The 19,759-nt window shown below is 29.8% G+C and overlaps 1 protein-coding gene across 1 annotated transcript in view; it reads left to right on the top strand.

Annotated features, from left to right (window-relative positions):
• Positions 1-19,759, top strand: part of LOC123292894 (transient receptor potential-gamma protein) — a 149,181-nt gene that overhangs the window by 72,665 nt on the left and 56,757 nt on the right. The window contains exons 6-7 of the mRNA XM_044873608.1: positions 5,871-6,105; positions 19,383-19,535. Coding sequence (XP_044729543.1) covers positions 5,871-6,105; positions 19,383-19,535 — 388 coding nt within the window. The remainder of the gene's footprint in view (positions 1-5,870; positions 6,106-19,382; positions 19,536-19,759) is intronic.

Below are 19,759 nucleotides of genomic sequence, written 5' to 3' on the forward strand. Positions count from 1 at the left end.
AATTGCAAATCTAAACATTTTTACCAACATTATAATATTAAAATGCTGTTGTTCATATTTAAAATAATTTTACCTTATATAGCTGGAAATTAAATTTTAATGCTATTAAATAACCGTTATTGCAGTTTTTTTCATACAAAGATGTTCAATATAATATTTTTCTGTGCATATTATATAAAAACTGTCCCCTCTTATTATCTGGCGTTAAAACACACTTTTTTGTCGTAATTTTCACCTTTTTCGACGTACATTTAAATCGAATACATACATTCATAGATTATGCGATTTAAAATTTATTTGAGGTAAATTACTATAAAAAAAATTGATGTATTAAAAACTGATTTACTAAATCCAACGAAAAATATTTTAATTTTTTTTAGCTGTTATTGCGTGATTGTAAACTGTTTGCATAACTTTTAATTCACGCTTTTACAACCTGAGCATATAATTTACAACAAGCTATTGATAACTGGGATTTGCAACTCGCCAACTGGCGATAATAATTCGTACTAATTAAAATCAGAAGTAGACCCGAATTCAGTGGTTACAATTTCGGCTACCAGATGACAATACTTGTACTTACAATTTTTAAGTCCAATCAAAATATTCAAATTCATATCAGATAAATTCCGCCAACTGGTGATACAAATTTGTACTGTTAAACAGGAAGTGGACCACTTTTTTAGGAGTTCCAGTCTAGACCGCCTGATTACTTACCATTTATCAATTGCTCTTGTACTGCCATAAATAAATAACACTCTCTCCCTTGAACAATTCTAGAAAATATAAAACAATATTTTTATGATATCAAAAACCTTAGAACATTTACAGACCGTGGGACACCACGGGATTTTTAAATAATAAATACATACTTGAAACTTCGTGAGTGACTTCCTTTTGACAGGTCTGCCAAACTTGCCCCTATGATTTTTTTCGAAAAGGCTGCTCTTTCAAATGTGCATGATGACGTCATATTAGAGCTATCGTTCTGAAAAAACGCAGCAGGGGATTTGTCGAACACTATGACCACTTGATAACACTAATAATTTTGGGCTCTATAAATACCATCCAACTATCTGAAATTGTTTTAGAAACCAGTCAAATACTCTATGCTACTTATAGACACTTCCAGGAAATTTTTCGATGTAACAAAAACACGTCGAATCGATTGTAGGTACCAAAACAATTATTTCTATAATAAAATATTTACATTTAAAAGTGTTTTGCATAAATATACTCGTTTAAAAAAATTGTGACATTAAAAAGCTTCAGAGCCGTGCGCCATGAATCATGACGGCATCTGTTATGACAATTTATAGAATACCGAAAAGTTTATACAACTAGAGAACACCAGGGCCCAAAACTTGCGATATGATGAATGAGAGAGAATACTACCAGTGAGTTTCCCTGTGTCCTTGTCTAATCTACATGTCATTGGCTACATATTGTTTACAATATTGCTATTAAGATATAAGAAAAAAAATGATTTATGGAATGTTATTCAATACATTAAAAGTTATTCAAAAAGTAGAAACGTCAAAAGAAACTTTATTTACATAACAAACACAATATAAACAGTTTAATTTTTAATGAAATTGACTAAAAGTTTTATTGGGTTTAATTATTATTTAAATTTAAGTGTACTTTCATCTAACAATATTTCAATTACAATATTTCTGAAAAAACAAATTGTGTACTTAGTATATTGTGTACTTAGTATAAAATGCGGCCAAATATTGGAGGACATGCAAATCTGCATATTAAACATGATTCATTTCAGAAAAAAAAAACTCTAAACTGTACTCTTTGTACTAAACAAATATAATAGCAGACACAGCCTCTATGCATCATATGATTATGACATATGACTATGACAGGGACTCAGGGGAACTTCTGTCTCATTTATCATATCGTATCCACTTACAGGCCAGCAGATTCCTCACGTTCTCCTATGTATATAAACTCTTTGGATTCAAAATCATTCATAATAGATGTTTATATTACCTTGCAAAAATTTGAACTTTAACATTAAATTTTTAATTAAATGAACGCTTAAAAAAGGTTTCGATAAATTAGATAACATTTTTTGGACTTTAACTAACTTTTAAGACAAAAAAACGGGAAACAAATTTTTTTGGAAGTGTCTATTATCTATACACAATGCTTTAATAGCCGTATAACCTTATACATAGTTGGTAACTTTAAAGTAAGATCTTAATATAAACTAGATAGAGCTTTGTATATTTTTAATAAACTCCAGTATTATTCAGTTTTCAAGATGATGAAGTTGTTTAAATGGACATTTAGTAAAATGAATGTTTATCTATGTAGTACATACACAAATATATATAATAATAATAAACATCACATGATATCCTAGTGCACTTGCTCTTCTCTGTAACCAGCAGCATGCAACTGACTCACTGTTGGAGTATTGTATATAAGTTTTGCTACGTTATTGTAGCCAAATGTAACATATTAATAATTAGGTCTACACTACAAGTGCACAGTCATGTTGGTTGCAAATTTTCCAGTTAAATTATTTAACGCTAACTAGAATAGGATAAGGAGAAAATGATATGAAACATATCCCTCATTTCGTAGCCTTTGTGTAAAATGTAAAAATAAACGTCATGATTTATTGAGAGAAATAGAAAATTACAAAAGTTTCTATAGTAACTGAATTCATTACCACCCTTGGGTGGTGAACTATATTTCCCACGCATACTGAGTGAGAAAAGTACTTCTTTTATCACGGGCGTCGATAAAAAATATTACATTTATGTAAAATATATACTTCAGTTATCTTTGTCCATTTAGAAAAATAACCATATGAGTTCTGAAGGTACATCAATTTTAGCGCAATTCGATTCGTTTTTGTAATATCAGCAATCAGACATACTGGGAGTGCCATTTTAATCTAAACATCAAAAACTTAAACAAAAGTTACTGAATTTGATAGGGGACATCACTGCACATCAGGGGGACATCATTGGACATAGTTCTTCGGGTTTCTTTAATAGACATTCAGATCTTAAACGCTAGGAGAGAATAACATTTTAAATTAAAAAGTTGATTATCATAAAAAATCTAACAATTTTTTTTATAAAATTTTTTCGAAAAGAGTAAGCTTTCGGAAGAAATGCGATTTGAAAATATGTCATTTTTGCATTTAATCGAAAGAAAATACGCTTAAAGTTTATCGATAATTTTAGGTCAAACTCATTAATTAATGGACATTTTACGTACTAAGCACGCTATAAGTATTCTTGAAAAGTACTAAGCACGCAATAAGTATTGTATTAATTTGGAACGGAAATATTTTGGTCTATAAAAGGCTCACCCAGGATATGAATTAAGTTATGCTAGATCCGATTAAAAAGCCATGCACCAACACTCACCAACTCCAGAAAGAGAAAGTTTTGTTTTACGTGTTGAGTCAAATTAAACCGCGGCCTCTACTCCCTGTCCTACCACCAATTCTTTTAATTTGAGCTTTGCATCCATGCTTCCCCCGTAATCTAAAAGCTTTGGTATCCCGCAAGCATCCCGCCAAATCATCGGAGTAGCTTCGGCGGATCGCTATCATCGTATACGGTTAGAACTAGGGCGCTCTCTAATCTACTGAACTTTTTTACTATGAACCTTATATTTACATCAGATATTTAATCTATAACTTTTTTCAATTGAATAGTAAACGACTACGAGTTCGAGAGAAAATACATACCGAGATAGGGAATGTTTGTTCTTACAAATAAATGGTACTAGTCACGTTCTAAGATTTTTTTAATTTTAAATTACAACATATCAAAATATCTATGAACTTCGAGAAGATAAATTTTTCAGATTTAAAATCTTTTTTATTATTTTATTTTTCGAAGAATTGCCTTAATACAGTAGTCTATTATTGTTGCTAACATGTACATTATTATTATTATTAAAACAGTCTTAACATAGCTACTACTGGCTTCTCCAATGATAATGATAAGACCACTTACTGAGCAGCGTGCTGTGATACAATTAAGTTTTAAGTTCATGTATGAATTTATGTTTATTGCTTTTATAAAATAATTCTATACTTAAACAGGTATTTCGAACAGTTATCGTTATTACCAAAATTATGCTATTAATTAGTTTCTAAAACAGTCCAGTGATATTGTGGTAAAACTGAACTAAGCGTATTTCCTCTTATCAAATTTTTCTTTAAACAATAAGTAAAGTAAAAAATAAACTAATTGAATTTTGCATTTGTTGAAGAAATTTTTCCAAAATACCTTCATCTGTACAAAGGCAATAGATCTTTTTCCACTAGGTGAAAATTCGTAGAAGTATCAGAAGAATATACAACCATAGAAAAATATATCTGCAAAGTTTGAGAATTTACTCTTTAACACGTTGACTACTGGCAGAAAATATAAAAACTTTATGAACCCGGGGCTAGTATTGTTTAACCTCAAACTAAAGAGACTATACTGATTTTCTAAATTTATGAGCTTACATGATTGCATACTAGCTTTTCATAAATTTGTTTTAAAGACTTCTCTTTTCGACCTTTTAATCTTAATTATTATATATATATATAAATATCTCTAATTGTAAGCTTCCAGGCAGATTGGTCGGCCGGATTTTTTCTTGATGAACATAATATTTCGCACAAAATTCTATATGAAATTGATCAAAATCCGTGGTGATGGAAAAAAATTATGGAAATTTTATAATAAATAATTTATTAAAAATATTTCCGACCAATCAAATCCACTTCGACAAAGCAAATCTTGTTCGTCTAAATGTTAACCTTTATTTTTGATTAAAAATATTAGAATCCGTATCACGGCACTTTCAGGATTGGTGGCTCCTGAGCTACTAAACTTTTACTTGAGAAATAGCTTAGAACACTATCGATCAAATTACCGTTCCAACAAACAAAAAATCAAAATTGGTTCACCCTATTGGGAGCTGCAATGCCACAGGCAGATACACAGACACGTTAAAGCTAGAACACCCCTGTTTTTAGTCGGGAGGACACATTAAACGCAGTAAATAAATGGTGGAAGCTCAATTAAATTATGCAACTGCTAATAGTTTATATCTACTATGCATTTAATTGCGCTTCCACCATATTTTTATACCATGTATAATGTATATATGAAATATACATAGTATATTAAGTTTAGTCCCAAGTTTGTAATGCTTAATAATATTGATGCTACGAAAAAAATTTTGGTATAGGTGTTCATAGAATCATCTAATTAGTCCATTTTCGGTTGTCCGTCCGCCCGTCCGCCTGTGAGCACAATAACTCAAAAACGAAAAAAGATATCAAGCTGAAATTTTTACAGCGCACTCAGGACGTAAAAACTGTGGTCGAGTTTGTAAATGAACAACATAGGTCAATTGGATCTTGGGTCCGTAGGGCCCATCTTGTAAACCGTTAGAGATAGGACAAAAGTTTAAAAGTAAAAAATGTTCCTTGACAAAAAATAAACAACTTTTGTTCGGAACATTTTTTTTGTAAACATCACCGTTGACCCGTGAGGGCACACATTAGATCCAAATTTTATAGTATGTATTATTAGTATGAGATTATCAGTTATGTATGTGTGACATGTATAGGTTGACAACAACAATTAACTCAATTCATTGTTTGTTTTCACTTGTTTATTTTTAATAATGGATTTTTTATCAATATTTTTTAGCCCCTTACGTTTATGCCAATACTTCCTATGCCTAAAATGCATGGTTCAGCTTATCATACGCTGAGCTTTTATGAGTTATTTATCCCAAAATATTAGGATCATGAACAAATTATTCATATTGCATGCAACGAATTCGATATTCATTTAATTATTTTTATTTTTTTCTGATTACAGTTTGTTGCACACCCTAATGTACAGCAATTATTAGCATCGATTTGGTATGAAGGTTTACCAGGTTTCAGACGAAAAAACATGGTACTACAGGCAGCTGAAATAATTCGTATTGGATGTTTATTTCCATTTTTTAGTATCGCATATATAATAGCACCACATTCAGGAATTGGACAAACAATGCGAAAACCGTTTATTAAATTCATCTGCCATTCAGCATCCTATTTTACGTTCCTTTGTAAGTATAACAATTGATTTCAGTATAATAATTATTTAAAAGTTACTTCGAACTACTGATAAAAAAATGTTTAGGCCTTTACCACAGTCTTCAAATAACGATTTCCGGTACTTTTTCGACAAAATATAAAGTAATGTCGTGTATGACTACTCGAAAAATTATTTTACTGTGACATTTATTAAGATGTCAATTCAATAAATTTGAATGAATTTGTGACAACAGAACCGGAAAAAAAGAATTCACATAATAACTTTATCATAAGTTTACGTTTTTCTATTCAATTTTTCCTTTAAAAATTACATTCTCATATATCTGAAAATCTTTCTGATAAAGCAGAAAATCTATATATTTTTATCCTTACTATTATAAATGCCGGCATATTTATTTACACGATAACGAAAAATAGTTGAAAAGTAATTCACACGATGTTTTTGATTTTTACACAAGTGTATTAAAAAATGGCCTAGTAACGATGGACATTCGGTCCGATGGCAGTGTTTTCATACTTGCCCAGTTTAATCTTACCTGTAAAAGATATGTTTTTAATCTGGCTATATTTACACACAGACTGAAGTCAAAAATTCGATAAACATACAAAAAGTGCGTTTGTAAGAATATCGCTCTGGGCTCCATTCACGAAATTTTTATATTATTTTTTAGTTTAACGTAGTCTTTGAATCTATGTAACACTGTCTAAACATTATTAATATTAATTAACTTTCCTGATTGGAGGTATGTGTTTGTATTCAGCTATATTAACACAAACAAATAATGCTTATAATCAACGACAGCATGTAAATATCGACGGTGTGGTATGGTTGCGTTGAAATAAACGCAATAAAAACGTAGCACCGTGAACAAAATGGAAATCTATAGGTACTATCTTTTAGATAGAGTTTAATAATAAAAAAGAGTTATAAAAAATTTATTACATTTTGTACGTGGCAGCAGAAACTCATTAATAGCAACAAAAAGCGGTAAAATATTTTTTTTTATTTAAATTTAAGATGGCTTAAATTTCATTCTGTTTTCTCAAGACTTAGACAAAAATCATTATTTATTCTTATAGAATTCATTCTATATAAAATTTATAAAATTCTTGATATAAAATGGATACTTGAGATAAAATACGTCAAGTGAAGATATATTAAAATTATTGTGATGAAAATTGTAGATAAATCAGATGATTTGTATGTTTGAAGATGGCAATCATCGTTAGGTGTCTTTCTTGTTATGGTTTATGCACTTATAGAATGGGAAATAGTGACAGATTCTACGCAATGATTTTCTCGCCTTAAGAATATTGAAAAATAATTCATATGAATAAAAGGCAAATTGGATCGTTTTTGCATCACTGCACTGTGAAATATTTTAGTGTCCTCAAAACACAGATTATATTACCCAAAAGACATAAACATTACTCTGTCAATATTTTCGGCTGTCGGAGCACTGTAGCGTGTATCAAGCGGAAGTGATGGCTATGCATGAGATATGTGAATGTATAAGACTGAGACAGAACAACCTTAGGTGCAGGGACGTTACAAACTTCACCGACAGCCAAGCAGCTCTTAAATCCTTCAGCTCAGTCTATCTAACGACAAAGGTAGCACAAGACTGCCGTACGTCTTTAAATGAGCTGGCGGAACAAATGAATGTAAACCTGGTATGGGTACCGAGACACAGGGATCATTACAAGAAACTGTGAAGCCGGCGAGCTTCTCTGCCAGAAATGGCACGATGCTGCCGGACCCAAGCATCAATAAATATCCGGGAGTTCCATTTGCGAACTGCAAGTTGCTCCTCAAAGAGGATATCTTAAAAAGAGTCAATCTTAGATCTAGGGAGGGAGGCGTTCCGAAGATCTTATATCACTTCCAAGGGCCTCTTTTCGCAAAGTTGTTGCGGCTATGACACGACTACTGCAGGAGCTGTCACAGTGGCGAGGAGGAGGAGGCAATGTCTCATCTTCTTTGTCACTGCCCTACTCTAGTCATGAGGAGATGGACTTACTTGAGCCAGCCTCTCTTTGACGACCTCTCCGACCTGGAGTCCGTCGACGTCAAAGCTCTCCTGCTGTCCTTAAACAGCTCTCACGTCAAGACAACCACTCTAACCTAAACTAACCTATTCTGTCAATAATTATTACTAGTTGCTCGGATTTTTGAAATTTTTTTTCAACATAAAACTTCTTGACATCAAGTTGACATAAAGTATCTACTTTTTCTTCATTCAAGCAAGCTTAACGAAAACTGAAAATACGAGAAAATGAAAAGATCGATAATATTAAGATATAAACATCAACGGAATTATATTTAACTTTCATGAAATTGAATCGAGGTTAAGCCCTAATAAGTGCGTTATATTTGATAAGCATTAACACGGAATTTAAATACTAAAAATTATATCCATTAATTTTGTTTGAAAAAGGTACTTTATAATTTTCTCCACGTAAAGTACCATAATCAATTTAAGTATTTACATATATGCAGAGTGTTTCGGTAGATTCCGGAAAAATGTAGCAAATAATTCGAAAAATTATAAACTAAGGAAAAAGTCATAATCATAAACAATATTTCTTATCATAAAGAGAGGTAGTCCAAAATGATCATACTTTAAATAAATGAATGGAAATAGTTGGAAAATTCGTATAAATAACACACCGAGACTATATATCAAGCAAAGCATTTTGAACTTTTATTCTGTTGACTTTTTAATTTATATTTGTTAATTTTGCACCGTTATCCGCTCAATTTAAACAACCGAAGGTACAAAAATTAGCCCCCGGCTAAAATTTGGTAGAATTGATCAAAACACCCTCATAAATGAAATGTAAAAAGTTATGTGGGAAAAAATTTACGAGGGGCCAAAGGTCACAAAAACGAGTTTTCGCTATTTTTAGCGAAGTTTTATCATAAAATTAGTCAGACGAAAATTGCAGTTCACACAATTAATTATAAAAAATATTTACTTTTTTTCGAAGACCCTTCGTTTCTGAGATATAACGTTTCAAAAATTTGGAAGAGTTGTATGCCATGGCTTACATTGAAAATTTAACAATATTTTCTAACAAATTAAAGTCAATAATTATGTGAATTTACATTTAAAAAATATTATTTATACAATTTCGTATCTTATTTTCACAATTTCTAATAAAACATGTTTAATTAATTCTTATATTTCAATTATTTTAACTGAACATATATATCATTTACATGCAAAGAATCGAAAATTAGTCATAAAAGCTACCTTTACGCTAAAATTACCCTCTGCAAGCTCTGACATCGATTTGATTGTCCTTACCAAGAAGTTACACTGACCAATATTTTTACTTGTATTACAGCTTCAGTGAATCTTCATAAAATGTATAAGTGTACGTGGTGCACTTATACATTTTATGAAGATTAAAACATTCCAACTTTTTGAATCGTTATATCTCAGAAACGGTGGCTCTTAGGAAAAAAAGTATTGAGACATCTTATGATAAAACTTACCGTTTTGCCGAAAATAGCAAAAATCCGATTTTGTGACCTTTGATCCCGCCTCTCGGATTAATAAGGACTTTTTAGATTGAAATGATAGTGTTTTGAACACTACTGCCACCACTCGTATTTCTTTATTTAATTTGACCGGATAACTTTTTTTTCGAAGACTCTGTAAACCAAAAATGTTAACATAATCGTACTGTTTACAAGTAAGCATGTAATATATATAAAACACCTACTTTGTCATTCTTTACAAGAATGATCATAGTATCTCAAATGTGACAATGTTAGGTTATTATTTGTTATGTGGAAAACCATAATCAGCTTATATATCACAAACTAAGCCTATTACACTCCTTCTGGAGTCTTTAGATTATATTTCACTTATATTAAAAATTCCCACCTAAAAATTTTTGATGAAACTCTTTTGTTGGTGTTATATCTTGTAATTTGTTGATTGAATGACTTTGAACCCTACACAGTTTTAAAATTTTCGTTTATACAAGTGAAAACAAACAATTACATACATGTCACACATATATATAACTGATATTCCCATATAATACATGCTATACAATTTGCTCATAATTTGCACTCTCACGGGTAAACAGTGATGTTTACGAAAAAATGTTTCAAACAAAAGTTGTTTATTTTTGTATAAGGAACATTTTTTACATAATTTTTGTTCTATCTCTAACGGCTTGCAAGATGGGTCCTTCGGATCCAAGACCCAATTGACCTATGTTGCTCATTTACAATATTTCAATATTTTTAAGCGTTACAAACTTGGGACTAAACTTAGTATACCTTGGTATATTTCATGTAGAGAGTAAAAAAAATATAAAAAATTTTATATACACAACCAAAATGTTAAAGGCTGCATCTCTGAGAAAAATAATCTTAATTGAGTAGGCCCATAGAATTATGGACTCATAAGTTTTTTCAGTTATAGATCGAAAGTTCTTTTAATCTCTGGTAGGGGTTCTCACATAATGGGCTTGCCAAACAAATTCGGCTGGAAATTACCCAAACAAATTTGGGCTTGCAATTTTATTTTGTTTCCTTGTAAGCGATATAATTCGTAAATGGTTCACTTTTGGATACTGATGCTATGAAACTTTTTGTTTATTATATGCTTTTCTACAACTTTAAACAAAAAGTTTGTTGCAAAAATGGCTAAAAAATTTTGCAATTGAATTTATTTATTTTCAAATAATTATGTATAATAAAATAGAATCCTCTATTTTAGGCGAAACCTCAACAAACAAAATTGGCTTTGGAACATTAAATTAAGGGTAGGCCGCAAGGCCTCAGTTTTAATCCGATCGTAATCTGCTTGACGGGAATTAAAAGGGTGAAATATCAATTTCGTTGGCTTTACTAATTTTCCATATTAACAGCAATTACAGCGGTTTGATAAAACGAAAAAACGGCCTTCCTAATTCCTTAGTTGTAAAATTGAATTTCTCAACGACTTTTCAACTTTACGAGATGCGACTTTAAGTTCTAAGAAAACCGAAGATTTAAAAAAATCGACCTCTCTAACATAATTTGGCTTCTTAACCTATGGGCCTATAGCTTGTTTGGACTAGCTAGATGTGCCACATGCAATTTCGTAGGAAACAGGAAACCTCTTATGAAAAAATGAATAATGTATAACCAAAATATAAAAAATATTGAATATTAAAGATTCAAAATTAAATTGAATTATCATATTACAAATTAACTTTTAATTATTCATAAAAATATCTAAGACACAGTGGCGACAAGTTGCTTTAAGCGTCGTCGTTCGAATAGAAATTTAAATGCAATAATGTAGTATTGTAAATTCATTTTGTTCTGTTGTTCTATGTGTGAAACATCTGTAAACATTCGATTTGTTGAATTAAAACTTTTGCTTCATTCATGTTGTCAAATGGAAAATATGATGATAAACTTTATGTAGACAGAGAGGTGTTATCTGAAAGCTGTGAATTTAACTAATTCACCATTACATCTGATATATATTATAATCGTGAAAGATTGTGAGGATGGATGGATGTCTGTTACCTTTTCACGAAAAAACTACTGTACGGATTTGAATGAAATTTGGAACACAGACAGTTTGTAGCCTGAATTAACATAACAAAGCATACTTTTTATCCCAATAGCGCCCGTGTGATAATTATTTCTAACCTTTTTTTTATGGTATTATATAATACTTACCAGCTATTTACAATAATTCCACTACAGCTTAAAATTATTTCACCTGTAAAAAGTTACATTATCAGCAAATTTATGGGCTTTATATTCAAAATAATAAGGGATCTGCATCAAAAACTTTAAATCCATAAAATTTTGAACAAAGAGGAGGATAAGCGAGCTCAACAAAATTGAGGGCTGTAACTCAGAAATCGCTGTTTTTAGAGTTGAAATTGTCCAGCAAATCGAGCGGATATCCGCTAGTATCATATATTTTGTAAGCAATTTAAGATTCGGTTGCATAAAATATGAAAGTAAAACCTGAAGAATTCTATTAAAATTTGCCACTCTTTTCTTTCCAATCTATATGACCCTTATAACAAAGTGAACAGCACATTATCATTGTTTATATCGAAATCTTCTACTGAAAGTAGATAAATTGTAATATTTTTATTCGGTTTCATTTATTTTCATCTTATTTCATTTTGCATATTTTTCAGCATAAAATTTCTATATTTCTAATTATTTAGTAAATTGTGGTTACTTTTGATTCTCTCCACATTAATTATTATTCATATTCTGACAATCCTGGATAAATACACTACTCTGGCGTACAGACATTACTTGAAAAGAAAACTATGCTCTTTTTAATAATAAGTATTTGAAGAAAAAAATAACAAAAAAAATCTGTCAGCAACTTCGAACACGGAATATTCATGTATTTTTTTTGATGTTTTTAATTCATTGTTTACACCGTTATAACAAAGAAAAAAATATAAATAATGTTTAAAAATTCGTTACTTAAGTGTAAAAAAATATTTATAATACAGAATAATTTGGATATGTTTAAAAGCAGTCTCTTGGCGCTCTTTGTTAATGACGTATTTCTATGTGATCTGTCAATTAGTGACAGTTCAATGTATAAATTACACTTTAAAAAAATGAATTTACAACATAGAATTTACACTCGTTTTTTTTAAGTTTTCTAATAAAAAGTCGTAGAATAATATAACTCAATGTAATACCATACAAAATATAAGTAATTAATACCATACAGTATGTCAACGAATTTAACAAGCCAATACTATCACGTTATGTCCGTTTTAAAATTTGAATTTCCGTTTTAGAAATTTTGAATTTCTCTCACTGCATTTGCACTTTTATTAATTAATTTTAAGTAATTAAAAAGATATTAATTACTAAAATTGTGATTTAGTTAAAATGTCCAGCAAATAAAGTTACGAAAAAAAAAACATTTGAACCAAATTTAAATTTCATGAATATTCCCTATTTCATTCCGTTTAAAATACATGCTATTACAATGTTATAGTAATTACCACATTTACGATTATCAAATTTTTGATACGTAGAAATTAACAAATTTACACAGTGCACAGGGGAAAACCTGTAGTGTATGTCATTAAAAAAGATCAATCTTAATGTTTTTACTTCAAAAAAATTCAAGTTATTAAATGATCGAAAAGTATAGATTATTATTCTTTATTATCGAAATTAATAAAATATCATTCTATACTTATTAAATTTATATATAATGATCAATAAAAGTATTAATAAATTACTATAACACATCATAATTCCGATTTATGGTTGTGTTTGATAACATGAAAACGTATAAATTTTGTTACACCAACCTGACAATGAGTACTGACAACATAGAGATAAAAATATTGTATATTACTTGAAATGTTCATTACAAGATATCCATATTGGACAAAAATTCCCAAAGTATTATCTACATAAGCTTAGCGAGTTATACTAACAATAAAATGCGTTGATATTAATTTACTATATATCGACTCACTACCTTTGTGCAATATACTAATATATCGACTCACTACATTTGTAGTCTAAGTATAGAGCAGCAAAAATGAAAAATCATTTGGGCAGTTTTGGAACAAACATTTATTTTTAACTGAAAATTTATTACTGCTCAGTGTGGTAATTTTGGGAATGTATAAAAGTAGAAGGGTAAAAACTTTAAGTTAAAACAGTGTAGTATATATGATCTGGAATTTATCCTCAGCTTTATCCATAACGAGTTAATGTTTAACGAAAAAATGAAAAGGTGATAAATTGTAGTAATATATATTTTCTTGAATTTTATATGTGATATAAATACATATTATTGGAAAAAACACAAGTGGCGTGCAGTAAAATTAAAAATTTATTTGTTTCCCATTTGGATAAAAATTTGTTACCAAGCTTATTTGATCCCTGCCTAAAAATTTCCGCCTGTTAATGCGGTTAGAGTTATCAATTTCAGGATATAAACACACGAATTTTAAAAATCGTAGGTCCAATATTTCGCAAAATCTTGGTCAGACGTTTAAATGAATACGATTTTCATAAGTTTTGGGTGAAAATGATCTTAAAAAATTTTTTTTTTTTGGGAAAAACCGATTTTTACGAATTTTTTGAAAAGCCACCCTTTAAACAATCAGCAGAGGTCTCTGGAATAGTGATTATCAAAAGATGTTTATTTCACAAATCACTGATTTTGAACAGTTTTGTTGTAAGTAACTAGGATTTCTTAATATTATCCCATATTATTCAACGATTTTTGAAACCCAGTTTAAGTCTGTAGTTCTTCTTTAATCAGCCGATTATCACATAACAAAATAATTTTCCCTACTCTCAGATATAAAATTTCATTCCGATCTGACTGAAATTACAAGATTATATTCGACTATGTAGAATCGGTACAAGTTAAGATTGGTACAACTACATTTTCTTTCAGATAACTCGTGAATAAGAGTAGAATAAATTAATTTATATTTATGTGTGAGTGAACTGTTAAATAGAATATTTAATAAATATATATTATTCGCATTCGTATTCCTTGATGAATGTGCTTGCTACTGCTTTAGATGATTGTGTAGTTGTTGCTGATTACAATTCAAATTAATTCTGATTTTGACATGTAATCATATATTATTGTTTAATTTAACAATATATAGATATGTAGTTATAAACAGTATTGTTATTTAATGTAATGTAATGTAATGTAGATATTAGCAGCAGTCATTTACATTTTACCAATATGATTTGTGTGATCAGACACCACTCACAAATATATCAAGAATTCAACAAATTTAAATCATTTTCATTCAATTCCTCTTTATACACAGTGTTCTATAATTGACTGCAGAACTCTTGACTTCCTAAATAAGTTTACAAAAACAAACGAAAGAGCTCTTTACCAAATTTCGATCTGATGCCTAATTTCCGAGATAATTAATAAAATCAATTAATAAATTTACCAATGGCAGAGCACTTAGAAATTGAAGGATGTATTTATCGTGACTGCTTTTATTATTTAATTTGCTAATTAAATGCAACGATAAAGGCAAAACCAATAAGACCACAATTATTGCTGTCTTTATCGTTGCATTTATTTATTAAATTATCTATTTTACTTTCAAATTTTTATTAAATCCCAATTAATGGTGTGTAATAATAGAGATAGGTTATTGGCCTAGGTTTAAAAAAAATATAAACAAGTGAGACATAAAATGATAATTATATGCAACGATTGAGACTGAAATTTTTGCTGTCAATAATGCAACAAAATTTGCTGTTTTTATCGTGAACCCCACAAAATAATTACCATGATATGTAATCATTCACGCAGGTTACTGGCTTGGGTTTAATAAAATTTAAAAAAGTGATAGATAATATGATAATAATATGCAACGATAAAGACATTTTTATGTTTTTAAGAGTTCTCTCATTAGATAAATTTATTAATTGATTTGGTTCATTATCCCGGAAATTAAGACGTCTTTATAGGCTTATATGCTCTGCAGTCAATTATAGCACATCTTGTATATTATATGACAAATGCATTAAAAACAGCTAGTTATCATCATATTATATATAATACAGTGAGGTATTTAGAAATATTCTCAAGAGAATCCAGTCCCTAGTACGAAATGTATAGAATGTATTAAAACTTATATTAATTATTTCAGTATAAATGAAAAGCCGTTTATGCTCTGGAGTACTAAAACCCAATATGAAACCCTCGGTAATGTAATGTTGCCAAATAAAAATTTAAAAATTAATTAATATTGGTTGTCTAGAAATAGCAAAATAACCTTAAGTATTGATGCTATCAAACGCTCTCAGCTGCTCGAAAGAGCAATCGTGGATTGGAATTTCAGAATTCATTTTATTTCAGTCAGCCATGGCGTTCATAGTTTTAAAATCATACTTAAACTAAAATGGTATAAAATTATCCATTCATTAAACCCAAAATTATGGCGAAACAAGTACCCGACTTCCCAATAAAAGGTACAAATATACTGAAGCTAAAGTTAATTTATCTAGATGAAAAGTTGACACATTTTACGTAGACATAAACTTGACCTAGGTTTTCAAGTTCAAGGAAAAGGTCACTCTACTCCATAAATGGTAATCGATAGATGAACACTTTAAATTAGAAAGTTATTATTGATTAAAGAAGTAACATTTTTCCGCAAACCGTACAGTTTAAACAAAAACGGACTGAAAAGTTTTACTCAAAATCGGTTTTTCTTATAAAAATTGTTATTTCGTATAACTTTTTCTGCGAAATCTTGGAACTCTTAAAAAATATTTTCCAATAAATACAATAAAAGTATTCAAATTGATAACAAACGAACACTATTCGGCTTACAAAAAAGTATTTCAAACAAAAATTTTTTTCATATTAATAAAGAACCACTTTCTAATTCAAACCGTTCCTCCAATATTTGTCAGTTATGAATCAGATATGTAATAATTTATCTATCGAGTTTTAAGTATATGTCAAATTAAAAAAAACATTCTCGCACAAATTAAATGTAATCTGCATTTCGGTCGATCTTTATCAAATTTTAGGAAATTGTAGTATAAGTCATTCTGAACGAAAGTTCTCATGGCCACAAGTCATGAAAATGACAGTATTTCAAGTTATTGCTAAATTAAAGTTGGAAAATGTTATTATTTGTACAAAAAAAATTCTTACAATTTAAATGTCAAAAATCACGAAGACGTATATACGACTATATACATATATATACAGATAGGTCAATCAATTTTTCTTAGCCTTGAGAGTGTTACTGAAGATATGCCATTAATGAAAATTCAATATGGCGACCATCAGATGCCATATTGTGAAAGAGAAAAAAATGATTTCGGCGTACTATGTCAAGTGAGGTATCATTGAATAGGCATTATATAGACAAATCGATTAACGTCTTAATCATTAAAATCGATTTACTATAGCGCCTAAAAGGACCAAACATACATACATAGGCTGAAAATAAAGTCGGCAAATTATGGCAAGTGGGGTATCGTTGAATAGGTACTCAAAAAACCCGACTGGGTTAAATATAAACCGAAAAGAAAAAAACAAGTCAAGTAGTTTACATAGCGTATGTTACATAACTGAAAAGATAAAAACAAGTCCAGCAGTTTACATAGTGACTTTAACAGTCGGAATCTATTATTGGGAAGGTTAAAGTCGGTGTTTGTACTGGGTCTCGATCGGTTAAAGTCGCTATGAAACTGCTGGACTTGTTTTTATCTTTTCAGTTTAATCGTGTTTTTTGATTTTTTTAAATAATTTTTGTTGTTGAAAAAATTGAATTGAAGATCAATATTTTCAGCACTTAATACGGTATTCAACAGTCTTCAATCCCCAAAAACCATATTACAGCTGTCACATGAGAGTATGCACCTATGGTTCTCGCACCAGATTTGCAAGTGCAGTAATGCCCAAAGATCATCGTCATTGTCTCTATCAGGGACGAATTCTTCATTATAGGCAATCCAGATTTGATGTCTTTGGGCATTCTGAAAGCGTGAATATATTCTCAACCTGATGAATCTATCCTCATTCGTGAGGGCATCAATCTCAATCACGTTATTATCTTGTACCTCTGCGTCAATTGCGCGCAGGATACTTTAGGCTGGTGATAAATATACCTACTTGATATGAACCAAAATTCTAGTTTCTTAAAAATTATAACACAGTTTCTGGTTAATGCGATTATCAAATGTTTGGATTTTATAGTTACAACAAAAAAAAACTGTGGTTTAAAAATATATTTTTAATTAGAATTGTCTGTCCTTTATTCCACAATGAAACACAATTCGAACACATTTATACTTTTATCACATAGCCAATTGTTTTCACAAGTCATTAAATTTTTATTCTTTTTATTTTTACAAGATCATTTGTGGTCATTTTTATTAAAGTATATATGGATATGGATAATTGTTTTTAATCTTGATTTGTTTTATTTCGATATTTTTCACAATTAATTAAATTCAAAAGTTTTTATGAATACAAAAAGTGATAAAAGTAAAAAGTTGGAAATAAACTATTCAATGTATGGTCTTTTAACTAACTGTTACTATATTGCCTTTTATACGGAGTGATTTTTAAAGATTGAAGAATATTTAAAAAGAAGAATATTTTATTTCTAGTATTGAGTAAAGTTTTGGTGCTATATTTTTATCATTCTTTTCTGATCACTTTGGACACCTAAAACATGTTTTCTTGAACATTTAAACTTTTTTATTGCTTTATTTTACTTGAATCCCTATTTATTTCTAGTACTTTCGTTATATTGTAATTCCAATTTATCAGATTGAATCAACTCATTTTAAGAGTAGTCTAAAAAGAAAGTACATCTTCTTATGACATTGTACTATCCATAGGTGTAACCAGATTTTGGCCCAAGATGTATAGGCAGAAGAAAAAGGTTTTAGAATAGAGAGCCTCTAGACAAAATCCAGGTCGGAAATTTTTAAGCTAAGAACTTTCATAAATTTAACAGTTCTTCAGTAAAAGTCAGGTTATGCAGTAAATTTAAAACTGTGTATTCCGATTGCAGGAGGAACAGCTGTCCTCTTAACGCATGACTACATCTCTTTATTATACAATCAAAGGGTACCTTTATTTCGTCTTTATCTTTGAATATTAGACAAACTATTCAAGATTGGTCTGATTATGGTCATTTAGTCGCAGAAACAAATCAATGGAGACCAATTCTGACGTGATATTCAGCGGCCCCAAAAATCCCCGAGTAACCAGTTTGAAATTATTGTCATCACTATTAACTAATTAATAATTGAATATAGTATATTTACGGTTAATTTAAAATGCACCTATAAAATGCAAACTGGACTTTACTTATGCAAACTGGATATTTTCAATTTCTTATAAAACAATTTAAGCCACAAAAGTTTCTGACTCTCTAACGAATCGAATGCCGAACACCGTATTCAAATTCGATTTAGTGTTTAAATTTTTCGAACTTTTTTTGATGTTTCGTTTCTGCGACTAGTCTTCCTGAAAGGTAATCTTTAAAAAAATATTCATTACCTCAGTGTAACAATGTCTAAATACAGCAATTTCTTATAAATTTATCCTTAACAACTTTAAAATTTAGTTGCCTATTGCAGTGTTGGTGGACTGTGTAAGGACTTCAACTACGTTTGCTTTCAAATTGAAGATAATTCGGAAAGGATTTATATCTTTATACAAGCGCAAATTCTGAGATTATTAGCTTGAATTAAATTGCATAGTTTGACTATCAAAGTAATATTGATCTTTTTTTGCAGTTATGTTAATACTCGCGTCACAACGTATCGAATCTGTGATTTTTAATTTATTTAATTTATGGAGTGACACTCAAAGTGAATATCAACAGTCTGATCCACGCCGGGGAGCACCGCCTTCATTAGTGGAATGGATGATTCTAGCATGGGTCAGTGGTATGTAAAAAAATTTTAATATTTTTTTATAAAATTATAAATGAAGATATACAAGGATAAGAGTTCTTAATTGCAAACTATATTTATCACCCAAAGTTGAACATAGGGGTTTGGACACAACTTTTTAAGAAATATTCTCAAATAATATGGTTTACCCTATATTTATTTTCAACAATTCTTATCACATAAAACTTACAAATAAATGTTTAATGTCAATTTTCCAG

Source organism: Chrysoperla carnea, chromosome 2 (assembly GCF_905475395.1).
Source record: "Chrysoperla carnea chromosome 2, inChrCarn1.1, whole genome shotgun sequence".
NCBI lineage: Eukaryota > Metazoa > Arthropoda > Insecta > Neuroptera > Chrysopidae > Chrysoperla > Chrysoperla carnea.